Source organism: Phyllostomus hastatus, unplaced genomic scaffold, assembly GCF_019186645.2.
Source record: "Phyllostomus hastatus isolate PE091 unplaced genomic scaffold, TTU_PhHast_1.1 phas_contig_198, whole genome shotgun sequence".
NCBI lineage: Eukaryota > Metazoa > Chordata > Mammalia > Chiroptera > Phyllostomidae > Phyllostomus > Phyllostomus hastatus.
In genome coordinates this window covers 5766768-5789296 of record NW_025333715.1, presented here as the reverse complement: position 1 = coordinate 5789296, position 22529 = coordinate 5766768, and the positions used below count along the sequence as shown (strand labels likewise).

General features: G+C 50.6%; 1 protein-coding gene and 1 long non-coding RNA gene across 2 annotated transcripts in view; both read left to right on the top strand.

Moving 5' to 3' along the window:
• FAM83F (family with sequence similarity 83 member F) overlaps nt 1-4628 on the top strand; it is a 28400-nt gene extending 23772 nt beyond the window's left edge. The window contains exon 5 of the mRNA XM_045834808.1: nt 2958-4628. Coding sequence (XP_045690764.1) covers nt 2958-3007 — 50 coding nt within the window. The 3' untranslated portion in view covers nt 3008-4628. The remainder of the gene's footprint in view (nt 1-2957) is intronic.
• An 11420-nt stretch (nt 4629-16048) lies between these two features.
• LOC123816085 overlaps nt 16049-22529 on the top strand; it is an 85713-nt gene continuing 79232 nt past the window's right edge. The window contains exon 1 of the long non-coding RNA XR_006785224.1: nt 16049-16244. This is a non-coding gene — a long non-coding RNA (uncharacterized LOC123816085). The remainder of the gene's footprint in view (nt 16245-22529) is intronic.

Here is a 22529-nt window from a genome sequence, read left to right as displayed (position 1 = left end):
AAGCACCCTGAGTGTTTCCCGTGTGGAGGGTCCCCAGAGCAGCAGATTACTGTGACTCGGGGCTGCCAGGCTGGGGAAGGAGGTTCCGGGTGACATCCTGAAGCCCCTCCCAGCTCCCCCAGGGCAATCACTGAGCAATGGCCAACACGCTTGGGCACGGTTGCGAGAGGCAGGAAAGGCGCAGACTGGCGCTGAGCACCTGTGCTGGGCGGACGCGGTGCGAAGTGCTTCTGCACCCACCGAACTCACACGCACCCTGCCTGGTGACGCCACTTCGCAGACAGGAGGCGAGCCCTGCGTCCACCACGGTCCCAGAGTGAGAAAAGGTCGGCCTGGCCTCCTGCCCCGCCCCGCCCCGCCCCCAGGGCCCTGCGTGAAGCATGGAGCCTGTGCCGGAGGGTTGGGGCTGGCAGCATTTCCCTGCGTCTTCAGAGACTGGAAGGGCCAGAAGCCTGACTAGTTAGTGATCCCCTCTCCCCTGGCATCCCCCCAGCAGAGGAAGAGGAGAGTGGTCCGCTCCGCTGACCCCTGGGCCACTACCTTCCCAGGTCCTCCAGGCCCACGTTTTTCTTCCCTGTGTTCTTCGAGGTAGCTCCAGTGGCAGCTCCCTTTCCCGAACTCTCTTGGGTTCCCCTTGGATTCAGGCGTGGACGGGACAACCTGGCTGGCAGTGTGGCCTGGCTTCTGGCGATGTGGCTGCTAGGCTCCTGGATTTGGGGACTCCGGGCTCACCTCTGTCATCCCTGGGGGCTGGAGGTCTCATATCTCTCTCCCATCTGGGACGGAAGGTTGGGGGTGTGCTTCTGAGGTTCAGAGTTCCACAAGGGACCTGTGGGCCCCCAGTTCCTGGCTAAGTTGACTCAAGCTTTCTTGTCAAAGCAGAATTTCAAAATTCACGGTCAGTCCTGAGGAGTGTGGGTCCTGACTCCAGCTGTAGTCCCGGGTTCTAAGTCTGAGCCAGGGTCCAGGGCGCACAGCACAGGTTGGGGAGCCGAGGGAGCCTCCTTCGAGGAACTCACCCCACCAGCTCTCGGAGAGAGGCAGGTGTCCTTATTGTCATTGGCAGGTGTCACAACCCCCCTGCCATTCTGGTTGCTCTTAGGCCTAGCCGGGGCTTGCGTCGCCATCTAGGTGAGTGAGGGCACATATGTCACCCTCTGTTGACACCGAGATTGCACTTGCTATTGTTCGTGTCGGTATAAACCTCCAGTAGCTTGCCACTGCCTGATCATTCATTTAACTCAACAAATGTATATCTACGCAAAGTCTGCTCTGCACCAGGCACTGTTCTAAGCTCCTGACGCAGCAGTGAACACAAGCAAGTCCCTGCCCTTATGGAGAGTGAACCCCACACTGCAGAGAGAGGGTGGGGAGGGCAATGACCCTTTGACAAAGGGTGATCAGAAAGGCCTCTGACAAAGGGGCATTTGAGCAGAGACTTGAATGGAGGGAGGGAGGGAGAGAGCCAGTTGGACTTCCAGGGGAAGAATATTCCAGAAAAGGCAAAGGTGCAGCCCTGAAACCTGAAGAAAGGTAGAGCTACTTGTCCTGGTCCAGTACCCATATCAGTGTCCCCACCTCCCTCCCTCCTTCCCTCCCCCAGGCCATGTGCCCCCTCCAGCCCTTCCTTCTCGCTGACTCCTACTTCCCACCGCAATTTCAGGCTCACTCCACCGTGACCTCCCTTTGAAGTGTGCCTTTCTCTCATAAGCCTCCTCCGGGCATCCATGCTACAGATAGTTTGCAAAAACTGTTGGCTGTTCCTGGATTCTTCCCTGGTCACTGGGGCAGGTCTGATTCTCCCCAGAGCCTGGCCGAACACGTGCGTGTGATGGGCTCCCCCTCCCCGTGCACCAAAGGAACGATGGAGCACAAAGACTTTTCCCTGAAATGGCTTGTCTGTCTGTGGTGTGAAGACGAGTTCCGGGTGTAAAGGGTCTCCCCAGGCTTTCATCCAGCCTCATCAAACAAGCACGAGGGTGGGCATTCCTGCCCTCCAGGCCGTGCAGGCTTGGGAGGTCGGCTGCTCCGCACCCCTGCCTGTCCCACTCCCGATCTAGAGCTAGTTTCGTTTACCTGCCTCCAAACGGCTGCTGCCTCCATGGAGGAGCTTGGTGTCTGCTCAGCAGGCCAAGCAAATAAAAGGAGCCCCTGAGGAGAGGAAGTGGGGACGACATGTCCATTGCAGCAGCGAGGGGACCCGGGCAGCCTCTGCACCGCCAGGGAAGATGGCTGAGCTTCTGGACCCTGGGAGCCCTTGGGGAGGGAGGGGGCACAGCCATCGGCTCCCCTCCCACCCCCTCTAGGCTCTAAACGCTGTCAGCACAGTCTCCAAGGAGCTCAGCTGGACTTGGAGAAAGTCCCGAGGAGTGGCTAAATGGAGCAGGGCAGCGGGGAGGGATCCTGCTCGGGCCTGTTCGGTGTCTCTCTTGCTCGTGGCCCAGGAGGAGAGGCAGCGCCACCTTAATGAAATTCACAGTTGAAGTGATGTGGGAACGTGGAGTGAGCGCCAGGGAGCCGGCCCGGCCCTTGCGGTGCAGAGAGGAGCTGGCAGGACGTAGCTCAGAGCTTCCACCTGGGGGAGACACAGCCAGCGTGCGCGCCAGGAGAATGTGGACAGCAGGCAGGCCCGGAGGTGTCAGCGTCGGCCTCAAGAGCAGGAATCAAGCCAAAGAAGTCTCCAACCTTTGCTGGGGATTATAAAAAAGTGGGACTGTATGGAAGGGGCCTGGGAAGAGGAGACCTGGGCTGCTCTGGCCTGCAGGAACGTAGCCCTCTCTCCCCTTCCTTTCCATGAGATGTGTTCCCTCCACCCTGCACGTGAAAACCGCCTCCCCGAGCCTGTGGTCCCCGCCATCGAGGTGTGGGCAGTGCGCATGCGCAGGACAGGGGCTGGAGGCAAGTCCACTGAGCACGTCGCTTACATCCTTCCCCGCCTGTGTCCCTTGTCTCTGCAGGTAAAACAAGTCCCAGTCCTGCCAAGAACAGCAACTGCGTGATTTCCTGAGCCTCGGGCCAGTGGTGGCAGGACCTGTGGATGCCCCGCTGTCCTGTCCTGTGGAGAACACAGGTGAAACTCTGCACCAGTTTGCACATCGGACCCCCACTGTCCTCCTGCCCAGCAGCCTCCATCCTGGCCTCAAGGACCCTGAATCCCAGATGTGAGGGGTTGCCGCGTCTCAAGGCAGCCATACGCCTCCGCAAGACTGTCGGCGGCTGGGCAGGGGCCGCTCCTCCTTGTTTACATGAAGTGGAAGCTTGACTAGTGTCCACTCTCTTTTATGCCTGACCCCCTTCTCTCACTGGTCCAGCCTCGCCCTGCAGGGCCCCAGATGGGGTGAGCCCGTATCCGAATGCCTTAGTGTGACAGGGTCTCCAGGGCAGCCCCGGCCCCCTGACTTCTCCTTCCCTGGGCTTCCTGGTGTTTCTGCCCACCCCCATCCCCCCCGCCCCCAGGTTTGGTGGAATAAAAGGGAAGAAGACAGGGCTTTGAGCCAGGGACCGAGTCTTGCTCTAGCCTCTGAACTGAATGTAGAAGATGCTAGGTCAGCCAGGTCACTGGCTCCTGGGGCCTTCGGTTGGTGCCAACAGACTCCTGCGCTAGACTCGGAATGGATTGGATCGAGGGGAAGCTCTCTCACTGGGAGACGGTGGGAGAACTTGACACTGTTGACTAGCCCTTGTCCTGAGGTCTCCTTCCTTCCCCTCCCTCTGCCCTATCTGGGCACTCTCTGCCCCGGGGGTCCAGGCCTCCTTGGCTGTTGCCCTGCTGCAAGCCATTACCGGTTTCTCTTTGTGCCTTTCCCTGGGGTCGTTCCCTCCGCTTAACGTGCCTGGATTTGCAGCCCAAGGCCGGGAGAGAGCTTGGCCAAGGAGTGGGTTTCCGTGGTGTGGGAGGCTGGGCCCGCTGGACAGCAGCACTTGCCCTCCCCACCCCCATCCCCCACCTGAGGTGGTCCATGATCCCCTTCACCAGACAGGACTCAGGTCCCTTCTCTAGTTACATTTTAGCCAAAGACCAGCCTTAGCCCCCTGCCAAAAGTCAGGCTGTGTTTAGGGCCCTCAGCCTCTCCAACGGGCCTAAGGCCACAGCGCCAGGCCAGAGATCTGCCTAAATCATACACTGCTCCCTCCCCACTGGGGTGACTGGGGTGTCCGAGGAGAGAGTTTGTGAATGCACACCAGAGAAGCCGCTGACTTGCAGGCTCTGCGAGCAGGGCCCCTGGGGGAGTGCTGGGGGTCGGAGCCACTGCCGTGAACCCGTGAAAGCACCAGGCTGCTTGGCCGCTCAGCCTCACTTTTGAACCAAACACTTGTCCTGTGTCCTTCCTTCTGCAAAATCCTGGGGCACCAGCAGCACCGGGGGGAGGGGCCTAGGTGTTGGCAGGAGGCTGGTGTGGGGGGGGTGTGGCTGCACTGAGGTGAACCAGAGGTCCTTTGAGGAGCAGGAAATGGACAGCACAGTGCGGTCGTTGGAGAAGAACCTGGTGGAGGTGGGGGTGGGGGGGAGGCGGATGATCCTGGTTCCCAGGGCTCCTCTGTTCATCCTGAGGTTAGACCCTGACCCACCTCCCTGAGCTTTTGTGAGGATTAAACACTTTCTGGGAAGTGCTTCCTTATGCACCAAGGCCTGGCAATGTGGCACATGCTTATTCTGGAAGGGAAGGGAGGGAGAGATGGAAAACTGGGGGATGTGGTGGCGCTGCACCTCAGCACAAGCAGTCACCTAGACAGTGCGGAACACAAGGCGGGTGAATTGCAATGGGGGAAGGAGATCACCATCAATGAGGAGAGGGGACCTCTCTGGGGACGTGGGAGGAGGCCAGGGAGGAGCCAGCTCCCGAGCGATTCTGGTGCGAGGGCTTCTGGTGCGTCTTCTGCGAGACAAGCAGCCTCTGTCCCTCTCCCCTCCGCCTGCCCCAGAGCAGGCCCAGGTCCCTCCCTGTCCTGACATGGAGGAGGGTCCAGATTGGAAGTTCCACGTCACTGCAGCCTTGAGCCAAGCCTCCTCCCTGGCCCAGTTTCTCCGTGTGCCAAGGTGGGGTCATCTCACTTCCTTCTTAGGAACAGAGGGTGGAGGTGAGCACAGTGGAAGGAGAAAGAGGGCTGGCCTGGGAGGCCCCTCCCGCCGCGGTCCTAGTCTCCTCCTCCCTTTACTGGGGTTTGGACAAGACGGCCTCGGGCTCCCTCCATCCCTGAGGTGCCTGTGAAGAGACGGTAGTCCAGAGATTGCCAGGGATCCTGAAGTCCTAACATGCAGCTCCTAGGGTTCCTTTGTCTGCCCAAGCACACGCCCACTCTGTTCCGCTTCTCGCCTCCTCAGTCCTTAGCGCGTCTGCCCTCTGTTCCAGCACTTGCACTCCCTTCTCGAAATATTCCCTCATCAAATCTCAAGGGTACATCTGGCCTTCCCAGTTGGATTGCAAGTTCAAGGGTGGATCATGCCCTTGGTTCCTCGGCAGCAGCTTGCACAGGGCTGGGAGTGGCAGAAGGGCTGGGGAGGAACAGGGATGAGAGCGCTCGGTGCGGGGCTGGCTTCGCTGCCCCCGTCCCACCACCGTGAGCAAGCTGCCCGCTTTCTGGGTCTGGCGTCTGCAGGCTGAGTGTGCACAGCTGGTGTGGCTGCTTGGGAAGGCTGACTTCCTCGGAGCAGAGGCGCCCGAGGGCTGAGTCCCTGGGGCTGCCGCCACCCTGGATCCTGCCCCACGGGGACAGGAAGCATGGGACTCCTGCATGGCGCTGGAGGCTTCCCCTTGAGATTTGGCAGAACTTCCCAGTCTCTTGCCAGGTGTCTGTCCTCAGGTGTGGTTGGTCCTAGCCCTGATCCTTCAAAGGTGCTTTCAGAACAGCCTCTGCTAACACCGTGGGCCTCTGTCTGTGCAGAACCTAGTAGAAAGTCTAGACAAAAAGGCAGCCTTGAGATGTGGAAAAAACAGGCCAGAGGGGGAATGGGCTTTTTTTCTCCCCCCTTTTACTATGCTGCTTTTTCCTTTTTAATTTTGAGCACCAACTATTGCCAGTTACTGTACTTAATGCTTTGGAAAAATGTCTGCAGACGTCAGATGTCCTCCGGGGTGAAGGGGAGAGGTCAGTCACTCCAGCGGAGAAGGAGGACTCTGCTTTGCAGCGTGCTTTCCCAGAGTGCTTTCACGTACATCCCCCTAAAACAGTGCTTTGGCCCCGAGGGCCGGCCGGCCGGCCTGTCCGAGGCTGTGCTTTCTGTGACTGACACAACAGCACCTTCCATCTCTGTCCCAGTTACCTTGTCAGCTCTGCACCGCCTGGTCCTCACCCCCACCCCCCAGAACAGGTGTGTTTACGAACACGCATCTTGCCTTACTCCACTCAGCGCTCTATCGCATTTCCTCCCAATCTGTCCCCTTCCTTCAGTCTCAGTTCAGTCCTGCGTGGAAAACATCCTTGGACATACCTGTGTGTGCCCAGCAGCGTTCCCCACCTCAGAAGGCAGCCAGAGCCGACGGCAGAGAGTCTTCCATGCTCCTCAGGTCGGGCCAGGTGGGAGCTGCTACCTGGAGCAGCAGGACCACACTCTGAGCGAACACCCACAAAGGCCCCTCAGCAGCTAATTAGCCCCACCGTGCACTGTGCTTACAGTTTGTCATCTGGCTGTGCACCAGTCAGCCTCCCTGCCTGGAGGACCCAGCGGCTGTCACCGTGATCATCTGCACTGCTGTCTCAGTGGCGGGAGCTTTGGTGCGGAGCAAGCGCCCGGGGCTCAGCGAGCTGAACCAGAACAAGGTTTGCAAGGACGCGCACCTTAAGGTTGAGAGGTGGCAGGTGCAGGCGGAGAGTGTTCTGAGGCTGAGAAGTCGCTGTATCAGCCAGAAGGCCTAGAAAAGTTAGGATGCCCTGAACTTCTCACCTCCCCTGCGAACCTTTGCCTTTTCAGCTATGAATCGAGGAAGGCCCTGCTTCCTGGTACCCACTCTGGCAGCATGTGCTGCCAATGGCACAGTACGTACCCGTTCTGTCCTTGGGGCTCCTGAGCCTGCAGGCCTGTATCTGCCTAACACCTAGTTGTTAAATGATTAAAAACTTGACAGTCACTTGATAGAGAGAATAGACCAGGCTGATCAATGTAGGGGGTGTCCGGGCCTCCAGAATCGATCAGGACCCTTTCCGTCTTGTTCTTGACTTCTGAGACTACCTGGAAGCCGAACAGGATTCTGCTCTCTGCTCTTTAATTTTGTAAGCACTGGGTTTATCAAAAGTCCTTCCTGACCCAACCCATTCCTCTGGGAAAGCTCCTTCTTTCATTGTGTGTCCTTGGGGGACCGTCTTCATCTCCCATCGCTCCAGGATGGGTGGGCCCAGGGCTCCAGGCTGCTCAGGGAAGACCCCATCTGCACACTTCCGTTCAAAACACTAACACAAAAGCATGGGAGGAAGGGATAGGCCTTGAAGTGAAGAAATTTGTCCAAGGTCACCAACAAGTTATGGGAAGGACTAGAATCTGATTGTCCAGACCCTCCTAGAGCACTGTCATGTGGCCTCTCCAAGTGACAGCCAGCTGGAGGCAAGTTTTCAATAGAAAGGTGGCTAGGAGTTAGGCATTGTCTGCAGCCTCCAAAAAGCTTCTCCAGGGACAGGTGTCACGTCATCAGAGACTGGCTAGGACCTGCCACAGAAGCCAGCAAGTGAGTGAAAAGCCTGGAGGGGGAAAAGGCAAGAACAGGCAGTGTGGCCACAGAGGCCATGGTCCTCTGGGTACCAGCAAGGGAGAGAGCCCATCCCGTGCTAAGAACCAAGAACTGTGTCTTGTGATTCTCACTTCCTGAATGCAGTGTGGACTCCCGGGTTCATCTCTTCCTGGAAGTGCAGGGATTAGACCAGGAAAGGCACTTCACCACAGTAGTTAGTGTCCATGTGTTCATTCAATGGAGGTTTACTGTGCAGGAGGCCTGGGGGTGCATGGTGAGCGAGGAAGGTCCTGGGGGAACTGGTGGATTTAGGGTGGGGTGGGGGCACGCTGCTTGCTGTGATCTTAGCTGAGGCAAGAGATGAGAGGACCGTCTTCAGAATGGGCAAGTCCTGGGAGTAAAGCACTTAGCACCATGGCTGACATGTGGGAGGAGCTGTGTCACCTGAGGTGCTTCAGGTGGTGTGTCATATTGGCGGCTGTTATCATTTCCCTCTTGGGACAGTCTCTCCTGGTTTCTCCTCCTTGCTCCCTCCCTGTATACTTCCCACCTTCACGTTGAGTAGTTGGCACCCAGGGCTCCATGGCTGTCCACCTGGAGAAAGTTTCCAGGACCAAGTTTTGAGAGGAGATAGAGAAAACCGGCCAGAGGTGCCACGTATGAGCCGCACTGCCTCTTGCGCACCGGTCCCCACCTTGGCTCCGTGGGTTTGTTGGTTCCAGGTGTGGAAGAGGGCCACAGTCCTACCTGGCTGTGCAAAAGTCCCACAGCTGTTCTTGATTTACAGTTTTGGGTAAAATTAACTATTTTAGTTTGTTTGGAGAATCTCTCATATATAAAATACAAATTAAACCAAAAACAAAGAAAGAGCATACATATCTAGAAAAGCCTGCCAACCTGCACCAAGCCACTGGGCTTCTCAAACCAGTTCCGCACGCTCCTTGCGGGACCCAGCGGGACTGGGAGGAGCTCCGGTGCCCGCTTCCAGCTGTGGTTTCCCAGAGGAGCTCACAGGGTTGAATCCACTGCTGTGAAATGCTGACACCTTGTGGCCAGCGGGCGGCACATTCCTTTCTCCCTCCAGGTAAGATGGCAGAGGCCGGGGGTTGATGAACGTTTCTTGTACAGGGCCAGATAGTAAATATTTCAGGCTTTGCAGACGGGCAGTGTCTGTCACAACGACTGCTGCTGTAACGGTACACAACCGCACTGTGTATATGAGTGGGCGTGGCCACATTCCAGTGACACTGTGGACACAAACATGAATTTCAATGTAATTCACATGTGCCAGAAAATATTCTTTTCCTATTTTTCAACCATTGAAAACATAAAAAATTATTCTTAGCTCACAGACCACGCAAATATATGGCTGGATTTGGCCCATGAACCCTGGGTTGCCGACCCCTGGCCCAGGCCACTGTTCCCCCATACTCCCAGTGCTAACTCCCCCAGCACACCTGGGATCCTTGCTTTCCCATCGTGCTGTCAAGGGGAATGCCCGACCATCCGCCCCCTACCTGATTGCTGCCTCTTCTTAGCAGAAATTATGGAGTTGTCCTTGGTTTTCGACCGTTTCATAAGTTTACATAAGTACCAACTGGGTGCCCAGCCCGGTGCTGAGGGCCACAAAGAGCCTGGAGTTTTAACCAATATTTGACATTTACTTTTATTCAGTCATTCATTTGTTCACTCAAACAAACACTGAGAATGTGCTGTGTCCCAGACACCATAATAAGACAGAACTGGTCCGTACCCTCAAGACATTCATAACCTGGTTGGGGTGATGAACCCAGGGAGGCAGTATTATGATGGGGGGCAACGGGAGTGTGAAAGCCCAGAAGAGGCACTAAACTCAACCTGGAGGTGGAGGTTGGGGAAGGCTTCCTGGTGGAGGAGGTGATGTCTGAGCTGACACCTGAGGAATGAATAGGGGAAGCGAGGATGAGGCAAGACTTTCCAGAAAAAAGGTCCAGAGCCTGAAAAGAATTCTTTCAAGAGAATGATAAGCATTAAAGACATAATGAAGATTCAGATCTAGTATCTGCTCTCAAGGCATCTCAGTCTGGTGGGTGAGATAGCCTATCACAAGCTATTGTAATGTTGTGGAGAAAGATTTAAAGAAAATTTTCTCAGTAGCCTTATAGGATTGGTTGTTAGCGAGCCTTGAGAAGGTAAGCTCTGGAGGCTCAACATAATCCCCACGGCCAGGCTGGGGGCGGGCCTGACTCCACACAGGGCCCTGAGAGGATCTGGGGGTGGGGGGGGATGTCAGCCTGGCTTCTCTGCTCCAGCGGCCCCCCAGAGGAGAGGGGCTTGAACTTCGGAAGCACAGGGAAGGAAGAAGGGGCATCCCGGGCGCAGAAACCGCAAGTGCAAACTCGCTGAGGGCAGCACAGACGTCGCCCAGCCGAGGGGCCACCAGGGCATCCTCCTGAGGGTCCTCCCGGAGGGAACCATCATTCTCTGTGTGGATGTCACAACAACGTCCACCAGACAGGTGGTATTTTTCTCAACTACAGCAATTAAAAACTGTGACCTTTGGCAGTTACTTAACCTCCCCCTGCCTTCGTTTCCTCGTCTACACCTACCTCATCAGGTTGTTGTGAAGACTGAATAAATGAATCCATATATGATTTTTAGAGCAGTGCCTGGCAGCAGGGCTGGCCGCATGGGCATGCAGCCTGCGTAGTGCCACGAGGCTCAGAAGGCAAGAAGGCCCACATTTGGTTTAATGCTCTGCTGTTGCTGTCCTGAAATTCTTAATCATTTTAGAAGAAGAAGCCCCATGGTTTCCTTTTGCATGGCCACGGATTATGTAGCTAGTCCCGCCTGGCATAGTATGTGCTTAAAAACTTTAAGTTTTATCATTATCTTAGAGTCTACAATAACGCATGTGTGTGTATATATATATACACACATATTAGAAATATATAAATATAAAAATAGATACATTTACACACATGTGTATGTATTTATACATAAATGTATATATACACTACACATTTACATATATATATAAATATATATAATATATATACGTTTTAGAAATGAGGAACCCGAAGCACAGACAGTTCATGTGACTTGCACAAGGTCGCACAGTAGGCGGGCTGCAGAAGGAAGGCTGGAGATGAAGAGATGAAAATCACAACCTTCGAGGGGAAGGCAGGACGATGACACAGCTCCCCAAGCCACCCCCACACCCCCAGAAGGGTGACATAGGGAAAGAAGAATGGACAGATTTCTTTGAAGAAGCTGAGGGAAAGAGGTGGTACGAGAAAGGGCATGCACAGTTGTAGAGCTGGGAGGGAATCGGGCTATTTTGGGAAGCCAAGAGAAGATTCTCAGGGTAAAACATAGTGTGAAGCCATGGAAACAAGGACTGAGAAAGTCTCGTGGATCTTGGCCACCAAGAGGTCATAGATGCACTTAGAGAAATGAATTTCAGCAGAGTTAGGGCTAGAAGCTGGTTTAAAGAATGAGGGAGGACCCATGGTGGAGACAGCCCCAGGTTTTATAGCTAAGAAAAGGAAATAGAAGGAAAATGGGAAGACGGAAGGGAGGGAGGGAGGGAGGAAGGAAGGAACGAAGGAATGAATGAATGAATTTTGACTGGGGGGGAGCAGGAGAGTCAGATCTCAATTAGGAAATGGAGGAAAGACCATAAGGGGAAGTAACTCAGTCAGGAAGCGCGCTCTTCTCTCCCTGAGTCCGCAGGGAAAGGAGCATGGGTTCGGCTCATAAAGGCTAGTTTATTGGGAGTCCGGTTGTCTCCCCAGAAATACTGCGGCTTTCTTAAGACAGCCATCTCAGGAGCAACACAGCAGCACAGAAAAGGGTTTACTCTAGAGTCAGACCAGACTACCTGTATTACCTGTGGTGGCCTGGAGCAAGTTAGCCAGCCCTGCAGTACCTCGGCTTCCCTACCTGGAAATAGGGAAAACCACATTTGTTGCGGCGATTACCTGCCAGGATGCATGTAAAGCCCCCACACAGTGTCTTGACACCCAGCAAGCGTTCACGAAAGCGGAGCTATTGTTAACAACCGCTTCCCCTGTCCTCTCGGGAAACTCCTGGGGGTTTAGCCTCGGCCAGCACACCGGGGCAGTTCAGCATCTGCTGCTTCACTCCGAGCTTTTCAGGAAGTGTGGTCATAAGAAATGAGAGGTGATTTAGAAGTGGCATGGAGTTTGTCACAAGGGTTTTGTTGCACAATAAATGCTACCAGACATGTAATAAACACTTATAAGCATGTCCTCTGTAATCAGCACCCTCTAGAAAGTTCCCCTCCCCCACGGCTCTTGGCCTTGGCTGTGGCCACACCCATTGCCCGAGTGAGCAGTATCAGCTGTCGCCTGTCCTCTCGCCTTTTTGGATAAGGTTCCTCTGCAGGGATCTTCCCATGTTTATAACGTTTGGAAGAATTGAAGAATGCTATGCAAACACTTCCAAATGTCTCATAGCAATGGGCCAGTGCAAAGGGTAGAGGGAGTTCTGTGCCACAGAAATCAGAACTGGAGCGGCTCCAGCTGGTTATGTCACCCCAAGCTTGTGGGTCATTCCAGAATCGTTTGCAGAACATTAGTGTTGCATTGGATTTTATCTAGTGTGTTCAGGGATCACAGAACACTCACTGAAGGCAAAAAAGGAAGGCCTGTTGCTTGGAATGGCTTAGAACACTTTTGGTAGCTGTCCAAGGCAGCTATCACTCATTAAATCTGTCTTTCCCTCCAGCAAAAAGCCAGCTGCATAGAGCAACACATATAGAGCCCTAAGAATAGTATAGTGTTCCAAGAACACACTGTACTTGGCCTGTATACAGGTGTGCGGGGCTTGACAAGTTTTTTTACTCTCTAGGCCAGGTGGGTTGGAACAAACAAAAAATATTTTCTCCAAGTAGCATGCAGAGAAGAAATAATAAAGAGCATAGGACAGTACCCTAGCATGTCATTCTTTGACCTGGGCTTTCTAGGCATGGGTTGACTCTACAGCCACCACGGCGTGCCGGTGAGCCCTGGGGCAGCAGGCATAGCAGCCCCCGCCATCCACTGACTCTGCAGTAGGCTGAGCAAGCCCCAAAGTCCTGTAACAGGTGGTAATTTGTCATTTGCTGCAACGGGAATTTGAAACCATCATCCTCTACAATAAATATTTGGTTGATTTATTGGCTTCCCTTCTATAAGTATAGAAAGTGAGGACAGGTTCCTTCCAAAGTTTCAGCTCTGAGTAATGAGAGCTTTCAGAGTGCAGACAAGACCCTAAACCACACCCCACTGTTGGAAGAAATCCCAGTGTGAGTCTATTCATAAAAGAGTCTGGGAAGATACTCTCCTTAACAGTGGTTGGCTCTAGTAGTGGGATTTTGGGGAGATTTTATTTTCTACTGTAAAACTTTCTGTATTGTCTGAAATCTTTACTCAATGTTACTTTTATGTTCAGGAAAAAAAAAAACCAACAATCTTATCTGAAAATTATTTTCCTGTTCTGAATAGGTGACCATGACAGGGTTTCCAACCTCCTGCTTTCCCCTGGAGAGGGAAGTACAACAAGGTGGAGTGGACAGACAGCTGAAGGCCCTCAAAGACAAAGGTCATAGGAAGAAACTTTGGTCACTCCTGGATATTCCTATCCTGCTTCCTGCCCTCCGGCAGCAAACGTGCCGAGTCACCACACACTGCCAGTCTCTGACCTAGCTGACCACAATTCACCCTTCAGTTCACCTTGTAGATGTCACTTCTTCTGGGAAGTCATCCCTGTCCATCCAAGATTGAGTTGTGTCCTTCCCATGTGCTTCAGGCCACCTGCACTGTGATTATTTGTTTACCTGTTGGTCCCCCCCACTAGACTGAGGCCCCTGAAGGCAGAAGTGTTTTATTAATCTGTGTAGCCTTTGTACCTTAGGAAAGTGCCAACAGGCTGAATAAACATTTCTGTGTGTTTACATGCCTTACGTGCCATTGAGTCGGCTCCAATTTCTGGAGACCCTATTAACTAGTGATGGATGTCCACCATGTCCTATGCTCAACAGTCCTGCTCAGCTTCTTTGGATTCATCCCTACGGCTTCTTTGATGGAGTCAGTCCACTTCATGTTTGGTTTTCCTCTGTTCCTTCTGCCTTCTGTTTTTCCCAGCACTATTGTCTTTTCGAAGAACCCTGCCTTCTCTGGCATGCCTGAAGTAGGACGGTTTCAGTTCTGTCATATTCCTCCAGCTAGGTTTCATTTACTGAGCAATCATTATTTGGAGAACTTTAACAATCAGAGCAATTCAAGAGAGACACAAATGAAAAAGAAACCATTTGTTTTCAAGAAATTTACAGCTGAGTTGGGGGAGACAGATGTGTCCAACAATTAGCTATAAAATCAAGTACTAGTTTAAGGGTTAAAATAGAGGTACAAACAACCGACTGTAAAGATAAGGAAGGTTTTGGAGCCTGAACACTTCTTGTTCACTGTTTTCTAGCTCAAAATCCCGTATTGGAATGTTAATATGAGGTGTGTGTGTGTGGTTATAAGGATTCAGGATTTTAGGACCTTTATTAGAATTTGACTCATGATTTTCTGCCATCAGTTGTCCTAGGAATACCTGCCGTTTAATCTTATTTGATGTTCGTGAAATGCGTTGTCTTTCTCTGCTGAACGGCTTGAAGTGTTGAGCATTATTACTGTGTTACAGTGGTTGTTTTATTATTAAAGCAGTGCCAATGAGGTTACACAACAGCTTGGATCAGGAAGTGAAACAAGGGCGTTGATCCCACTGAAGCTGCAAGGGATGAGGATTTGGGATGGTAAAATGTTAATTACTTGAGTCGGAGGAATGCAGGCTAGAGTCCAGCACGGTACTCCTGGAGATCATTTCAGCCCCGGAGGCTGAGGCTGGCTCTCTGGCATTGGGTCCTAAGCATCCTGCCCTCCTCTGGCTGGAATGTTGGATTCACTTCACTGTAAGCTGCCACAGAGAAAGAATCCAATGGCCAAGAGCCAGGAGCATACGTCTTGCACTGCATCAGGGTGACTCTGGAAGCTTTCCAAGAGCTGAAGAGCTATTCCCTTTGCATGCAATTAGTTATTTATTTGTAAAGCAATTTATTCTTTCTCTCTTTTCAGACTGTTCCTCCTTGCTTCCAGCTCTTGAGGACTCTCTCTAAAGATGGGGTGGGGATGAGGAGGTGGGCTTAGCACACAAGGATGGAAGAAATGTCCATGTATAAAGCTAAGAGAATGAACATACAGATAGATGGGATTCTTCTGGTCAGGAAGCACCAAGATTCTTTAGGGTGAGGAGGAATGGGCCCTGGAGAAGAGGATGTGGCAGAAGGGTGAAACCTCTTCATAGCTTTAGTTCCCAACAGTGTCACTTCTAGAAACTGATTGAGGAAATTGGGCTTTGAATGAAAATTCTTAAAGGTGTTGGATTGGCTGACAGGTACGATTCTGGCTTAAGAGAGAGGCACTGAAGTACAATGAAAAGAGAGAAGGCTCTGGAATCAGATCTAGGACCAAATGCCGGGCTCAACTGCTTTCTATCTGGGTGACCTTGGGCAAGTTTCCCAACCTCTCTGCACCTTTGTTTCCTATCTGTAAAATTTGGAGAACGTAAAACTCACAGGTTTAACCAGATAATCCCTGTAAAGGCCTCTGAACAGTATTTGGCACATAGTGGGCACGCAATAGCCGTCAACTGCAGGAGTCACCCACACTGTCTAGCTAACAATTAACTGTAGCACGGGAATCCACAGCTGACTAACGAGCCTATTTGCCCAATAAGGTGCCTGGAAAAAAACTCAGTGGAGTCAAACCAATGGCATTGGCTCTTGTTGTTGGACGGGCTTTCTTGCCGTTCCACCAATAGTTCGAGGATTTAACTAGGGAGTGACATCCAGACCGCCCAATGACGCATAACCAGCCCACACTCGGCACTTCGGAGGCGATAAATCAAGGAGCCGGCACGTATACATTCCGTTATTAGGAAGTACTGGATGGAGAAAGGAACTTAGGGGATATTGCGTGAAGGCTTGTTACTAATGAGCTAAAAAAAACAAAAAAGATCATGGTTGCGCAAACTGAGTTCGGCCGCCATCATGCTCTAGTTTCCCCTTCGTCTCTCCCGGTCCGCGACCAAGGAAGCGGCCTCTGGGATGCTAAGGGGGTGTGTCCCCGAATGATTGGCGCAGGCATCTCAGCCAATCCTAGCTCGTCAAACGGGAAGCGCTTGACCAATGAGGTGTGACGGCCGCGGCGAGGAATTGGAGGGGCGGAGCGTAACGTTGACGAGCACAAAAACTAGCCAGTGACAGCCTGAGGTATCCTCCCTACAGCCAATAGAGTGAGGCTGTGGGCAGGCCTCCGAGTGTTTGTGTTGTGGTTTTGGGGGAGGGAGGCGGAGGGGAAAGTTTGTTTATTTTGTTTTTAGTTTCTGGGGTCCCCGTGTTTCTGGGAGGTGAAGCGGGCGGGACTGACCCCCAGCTCTCCTCAGTGCCCCTTACTACGTCGCCTCCACAACCAGCGGAGAAGCGGGGACCGCGCACATCGCAGCGCATCGCCTCACAGCGGAACGCCGCGCACTCGGAACCGGCACGGCTCGGCGGTGAGTGAGGACCGACGGCCACTGCTGCTCTTCCCCTCCCCCGCACACCGCGAGTCAGAACTGGGTGGCCGGGTGGGCGAGAACGCTCGCGGGAGCGCGCGGCGCGGGCCGGCCTGTCAAGCTGAGGCGCAGACTGTGCTAGTCCTCGCGAGTGAGCGAGCGCGGCGGGGAGAGGGCCGGGAGGGGCGTGAGCGCGCGCGGGGCCCGGCGGGGGCAGGGGCGTTGAGCGCGTGCTCCGTGGGGGCGGGAGTCTGGTGGGTTTGACCTCGGGGCTGGGAGGAACGCGGGCGACGAGCGGTCCACGGAGAAGGGGAGCCCCGAATGGCAGGGCCGGGACGGACGGGCGGGCGCGCGCGGCTGTGGGCGTCACGCGCCGGCAGGTGTGAGCTGGGGAGGGCTTCCGGGTGGGCTGGTCGGGTCGGGTTCGCTTCCCTTCGCGGTGGCGGGGTGGGGGTGGGGGGCTCTGGGCAGGGAGGGTCCCCGTCGCTTCGGGGAGTCGAGGCCCTCGGAGGTTCGTGTCCGAGGGACGTGTCAGGCCTCGGAGCCTCCCGGTTCCTGTCTGTGTGCAGGACCTGCGTGACGGAGTGAATGTGTTCTGCTTAACCCGGGCCAGGAGTCCCACCCCTTCACCCCTCCACGCCTCATCCCCTCATCCCAGAACCCTGCGTATGTGGCCATTTTCGACGGGAAATTCAGACTTTCCACGAGAAAACAAGGGGAGTAACATTGGACCATTGGACGAAACAACCCGAGGAGTGTTGTTTGCCTTCCTTTGGTTGAGCCCCCTTTAGTTTCAAACCGGCGGGGTCATTAGGCAGCCCAGAGTGGGCTAAGGATACACTCTGGTGTCTGTAGACACCCAGTATCGGGAGCCGCTGCGAGGCGCGTTAAGAACCAGCCCATCCTCAGTTCTTTGGGCACAGGGTACCAGTCTGGGTCTTTTAAGAATCCTTGCTTTCTCATGTATGTTTTAGCTATTTTATTGCATTTCAGCATCTGTGTTAGAGATTGAGCGAGGGATTAGGCAGATTTCACGTGTGTGTTTGTATTACAATACAAGCAAAATTATACAACAAAATTTGCCAGAGATGTTTCTCCATAGTCAGTGAATAAAACGTCATTAGTTGGCGCTCCGCCCCTCCCCCCACAGCAGTTGATCTTATAGAAATAAGGTGTGTCTTAGCATTAACGGTAGAGACTATTTCATTGATGTAGGGAATTTCAGTAGGATGATAGCTTCCTATTGATTTGGAGAAGCATCCGTGATCTTAGCTTTGAAACTATACTTATTCTTTTGGTAGAGTTATACAAATGCCTCTTAAAAAGCAGAACTTTTAGCACATTGTCTTGCACTGACACAGTGTGTACTATTTCTGTAGGTAGGTAGTGGGAGGGCTGTGAATGTCATAGGTTCTTTCACCAGGGCAAGTATTGAGAACACAGATCAGGCTGGCTTGTCCCACTTGGGACACCTTTACATTTCCTTAGTTCTCCGTCGATTTTAAGGGCTTGTCCCACACATTATTTGAGCAGAATAGTTTGCGGTAGGACTGAAGGAGAAGAAATTCTCGAGAGCTACTTTTCTAAGGTAGCAGATAAATGTCATGCATGCCCTTGAAACAAAATAATATTTTTCCTCCTTCAAAAGGAAGCACTTAAAATTTTTTTAAAATCAGAAAATATCATTTTGTTCAAATAGCAGTGGCACATTTATCGCATGCTTCCCGTATTTTATTTTAACCCTCACCTCAACCCAAGCCTGTGGGGTAGGTATCATTACTGTTTTATGGACGAGAAAGAGAGCCTCCAAGAGCCACACAGCTAGGAAGTTCAGGGTCATAGATTTAGCCTCAAGTCTGTATGGTTTCAAAGCCGGCACTTGTTCCATTTTGCCCCCTAAATTATCCAGGGGAAAATATACGGGAAGGGCACTGAAAAGTAGAGAGAAATAGTAAAGGGAAATGCCGCTGATAATTAGGTTGCCCATACCTAATTTAAGAACTTAATGTTAAACTCATTCTTAGCCTTTAAAAAAATTAAGAAAATTTGTACCAAAGCACATCTGTGCATTGTTTTTATTTCCTCCCTGTTTAATTTTTATAAAGGTAAATAGAATGCATTTAATTTAGAGGTCAAGGCTTTCAGAGCCCTTTGTGCAGATCTCTGCTGCACTACCGTGTTGTTGTGATTAATCCCGTGTGTTCTCCAGAGACCAAGAACTTTTGCATCTAGCACAGTGCTTTGCACATAGCAGGGACACAGTAAATGTAAGTTGACTAGGGAGCAAAGTTAAAAATGTAATAACTTCAGGTTCATTTTAGCAGTTTTAGTTTTAATGGGACAAGAAAAATGTGAATAGTTCATGTAGAAGACGCATATTCTAGAAGAACACTTAAATGGAACAACTCATGGTCTTGGAAGTTTGGCTCTGCCAGTTTGCTCAATCTCCCAGTGCTGCTCATCTGTTTGAGCTGCTGTACCATCCTGTTCTTCCTTTCACCTCAAGTTCTGAAAGGGAGGCTACGATGACTGCTTCCTTTTACTACTCAGTCATTCTTGAACCTCTGCAGCCTGGCTCCTAGCCTTGCTACTCACCGAGGCTTTTCCCAAGGTTAAAAATTAGCTAATAGCTAAATTTCCTACAGCATCTTTTTCTGTTTCCCCTTAGCAGCCAGTCCTTTTGACTTTAAATTTTTAATTTTTAAATTTTAAAATAGTATATAGCAGCATTGACTTTTAGCGTAAATGTAGTTCTGTGAATGTTAACACACATACAGACTCATGTAAGCACTGCCACAATCAGGCCACCGGACAGTTACCTCACCCTGCCATCCCCTGCAAAATCCTTTCATGCTATATCCCTTCTGATACACTTTTCTCCTGACCTGTGTCCCAGAGATAACACCGAGGATCAGGCTAGGGCTCCTTTTGTTGTCCTTGTTTTATTTTTCTCTTTTTCTATTCCTTGAAAATATTATTTACTTTTGGTACTTAGAATATCTATCACCTCTCTATCTACTAACCTGCATGACCGTGCCTGTCCTTTCTTCCATAATCCAAATAACATCCATGCTTACCTGCTGAAACTCTTCACTAGTTCATGACTCACTGTGCTTCAAGTTATGCCTAACTTGGCCTCCCATACCAGCTTTTCCATCTGATTTTTCCATAATTTTCAGGGATGCCATCCTTGTCCCAAACTTGCAACCCTGGAATACTTGGAGGGCCTTATAATGAACTCTGTTATCCCAGACCTGATATCCTGCTGCTCAGCTACAAATACTGGCTTCTGTCCCTTTGCTGCCAAGCTGGCTCAGGTTCATTAGGCTGAGTGGAGCATAGGTAGTTGGAACACTTAGAACACTAATTAACATTAGAACCCCGTCAGGATCTGACCACTTTCCTGGTCAACACCCCTTACAGCTTCCCGATGCACTCAGGTCATTTGGGATTTTGTATTTCATCTTATGAGGCTCTATAAGATCTAGCCTCCAGCTGTCTCTCCAGCCTTCTCATTTCTTTTACCACCCACTCCCGTTTCTGACCTTCTGACTCCAATCAGTCTTTTAGTTCCTTGAGGTACCCAAGCCTTTTCCAGCCTCAAGGTTATTGTACCTACCACTCTCCTGGCTTGGGCTATTCTTCCTCCGCTTCCTACCCGACTTCAGGGTTCAGATTAAATTGTCACTTCCTCAGAGAGGCTTTCCTTTATGACTTTGTCCCACCACCTCCATCCTCGTTTAGATATCTCAGAGCTCCTGTTCTTTTTTCATCGCTCTCATCACAGTGTGATTCAGGACTACGCCTGTTTTGTTTCTCATGTCTCCAGAACCTAGCCAAGACTCATGCATACAGCAAACTCCCAGTAAATATTCGTTGACTGTTGTGAGTCTGGGATTTTGATTTTATATTTTATTGCTATCTTGTAGTTTCTGGTAGCCTGCCGAAGAGCATCCTGATCCTGTTCTCCCTCTGAATTGTGCCTCTGCCCGGGAGACCTTACCAGTGAGGCAGACGAGATCTAACCTAGTGTGTTGGCTGAAGTTGCCAAGTCTGCTGAGCAGTGCACCTTGGTTGTCCAGACTGGGGTCAGCTTTTGCAGCTGTTCGTCTTCCCTCGCCTCACCCTGCTCTTGATTTCTCCCTCCTCTCTCTACCCAACGTGACCTTCTAAAGACAGGGTACACTTGCCAGCCGAGCCTGCTTACCAACTTTGACATTCACTACGTTTTGACATTGACAACTACCTCTAGTGTCTTTGACCCTACAGATTGCCCCACGTTAACCTTCCTGAAACAATGCTTTATGTTTCCTGCCCCCTCTCCAAATCTACCCCAGGTATTTAAGTCTGAAAACCTTCAGTGGTGTTTCCTCTCCTAGAGTTTCAACTCTTGAGCTTGTTATTTAAAGCTCTCCAGACCAGAACTGTCCAGTAGAAACAGAATGCAAACCACAAATATGAGCGACATAAGTTAAAAGTCATTTTAACTTTTCTAGTACCACCATTAAAAAAAGTAGAAAGGATAAAATTGATTTGTATAACATTTTATTTATTTCAATATGTCTAAAATGTTATGTAAGTGTAATCAGTTTTAAAAATTGAGGTGCTTTACTTTTTTTTTTTTTCATGTTAAGTCTTTGAGATCTGGAGTGTATTTTTCACTTAACACGTCTCAATTCAAACTTAACTGCATGTCAGGTTCTAAGTAGCTGCATGTTGCTAATGGCTACCATGTTGGACAGCACACTTCTAAACCATATCCTCAACATAATTGAAGGGCTATACCTGGGTATTCCTAGCCACTTGCCTTTTGGTAAGTGTATTCTCCTTGCCTAGAACCAGCTCTTTTACCAAATATGCTAACCTTCCTGGATGAGAAACCCAGGGGATTCCGAGACCACCCTTAGATGTTAGTTCTCAGCATCTCCTCTGAATCCTTTTAACATTAATTTTGTGTTATTTTTTCATATAGCAATTACTTATAATATTTATTAGTTTGTTTTATCATCAGGGGTAATATTAAAATATTTAACAACTGATAAGGCATGGGCACTGACCAGTAGGAATAGGTGGCTGATGAACTAGAACCTGTGGCATCTGTACGCAGCCTCCATGTTCTCTGTGTGTGCCTGCTGAGTTACAGCGCTGATTGTCTCAAGGGGTGTGTTGTCAGCTTCCTTGCAAGAGATGGTGAGTTCCTTGAAGGCAGACTTCTGTTTTACTCATGTGTGCATCCCTAAGATAGCTCCTGTCCTGGCCTGCAGCATACAATTTATAAATATTTTAAATAAATAAACAAGTGCTACCTTGAATTTTGTTTTATGGGCTATGTTTTATCTTTCCAATTAGAAACTAAAATACAAGTCCTTTCAGAACAGAGATCATGTATTATGAAGGAGTATGTGGCATATTTTCTTGATTGTTTTCATAAGAACATTTCTTCTGAATGGAGATTTGCTCTTAAAAACTAGGTTTGGATATTGTTAGGGATTTTAAGGCTGGGTCACAAACGAGGTTTGGCTTTAATTTAATGAGACTGTGTGTGTGTTGTGTGTGTGTGGTTTGTAAACTGGCTCTGAAAGCAGCTTGAAAAGAAGAGCGCCTTGGAGTTAATGCATACTCTTCCAGAGTTAGGGGCACAGTTGCTTACTCGAAAGACACTAAACTAGGAATTAAAAGTCCTGGGCTGGTTTGTATTACAGATATTTGCTTAAGTCCCCGCTATGTTCCAAGCGCAGGAATGACTGAAAATTCATCTACTCTAATAGCATGGAAAAAAATGTGCGATTAACACAGGTGAAATTAATTCTTCCTAGGGAGATTTAATTCCTTCTGCACACTAATACTTTACTCATTAGTGCTGTGGACTACACGATAGCTTGTTTCAGATCTGTCTCTTTTACTAGATTGTGAGTTTCTTAAGAGCAAGACTGTTGCATTCATCTCTGCCCTGCATCCCCAAGCACATGCTGTGCTATGCCTGCCATATTGTAGGCACTCAAATGTTTGAATAAATAATCTCAAATAAATCACTTAGCTTTGCAGAGCCTGTTTTTTCTTTTGTAAGGAGAGAATTCTCTGCCTCAGAATTGTTGAAACTGTGGCAAGAGTAATCTTTCAAAACTACATATCTGTTCTGTATGTTATACCTCATATATAACATTTACTTAAAAAGCAAGTATAAATCTGATCATATTTTTCCCTACTTTAAACAGTTAATGAGTCCTCAAAACCCTGCATCCCCTCTCTGGAATATAAACTTCATGACAATAAGTACCTGGTCTG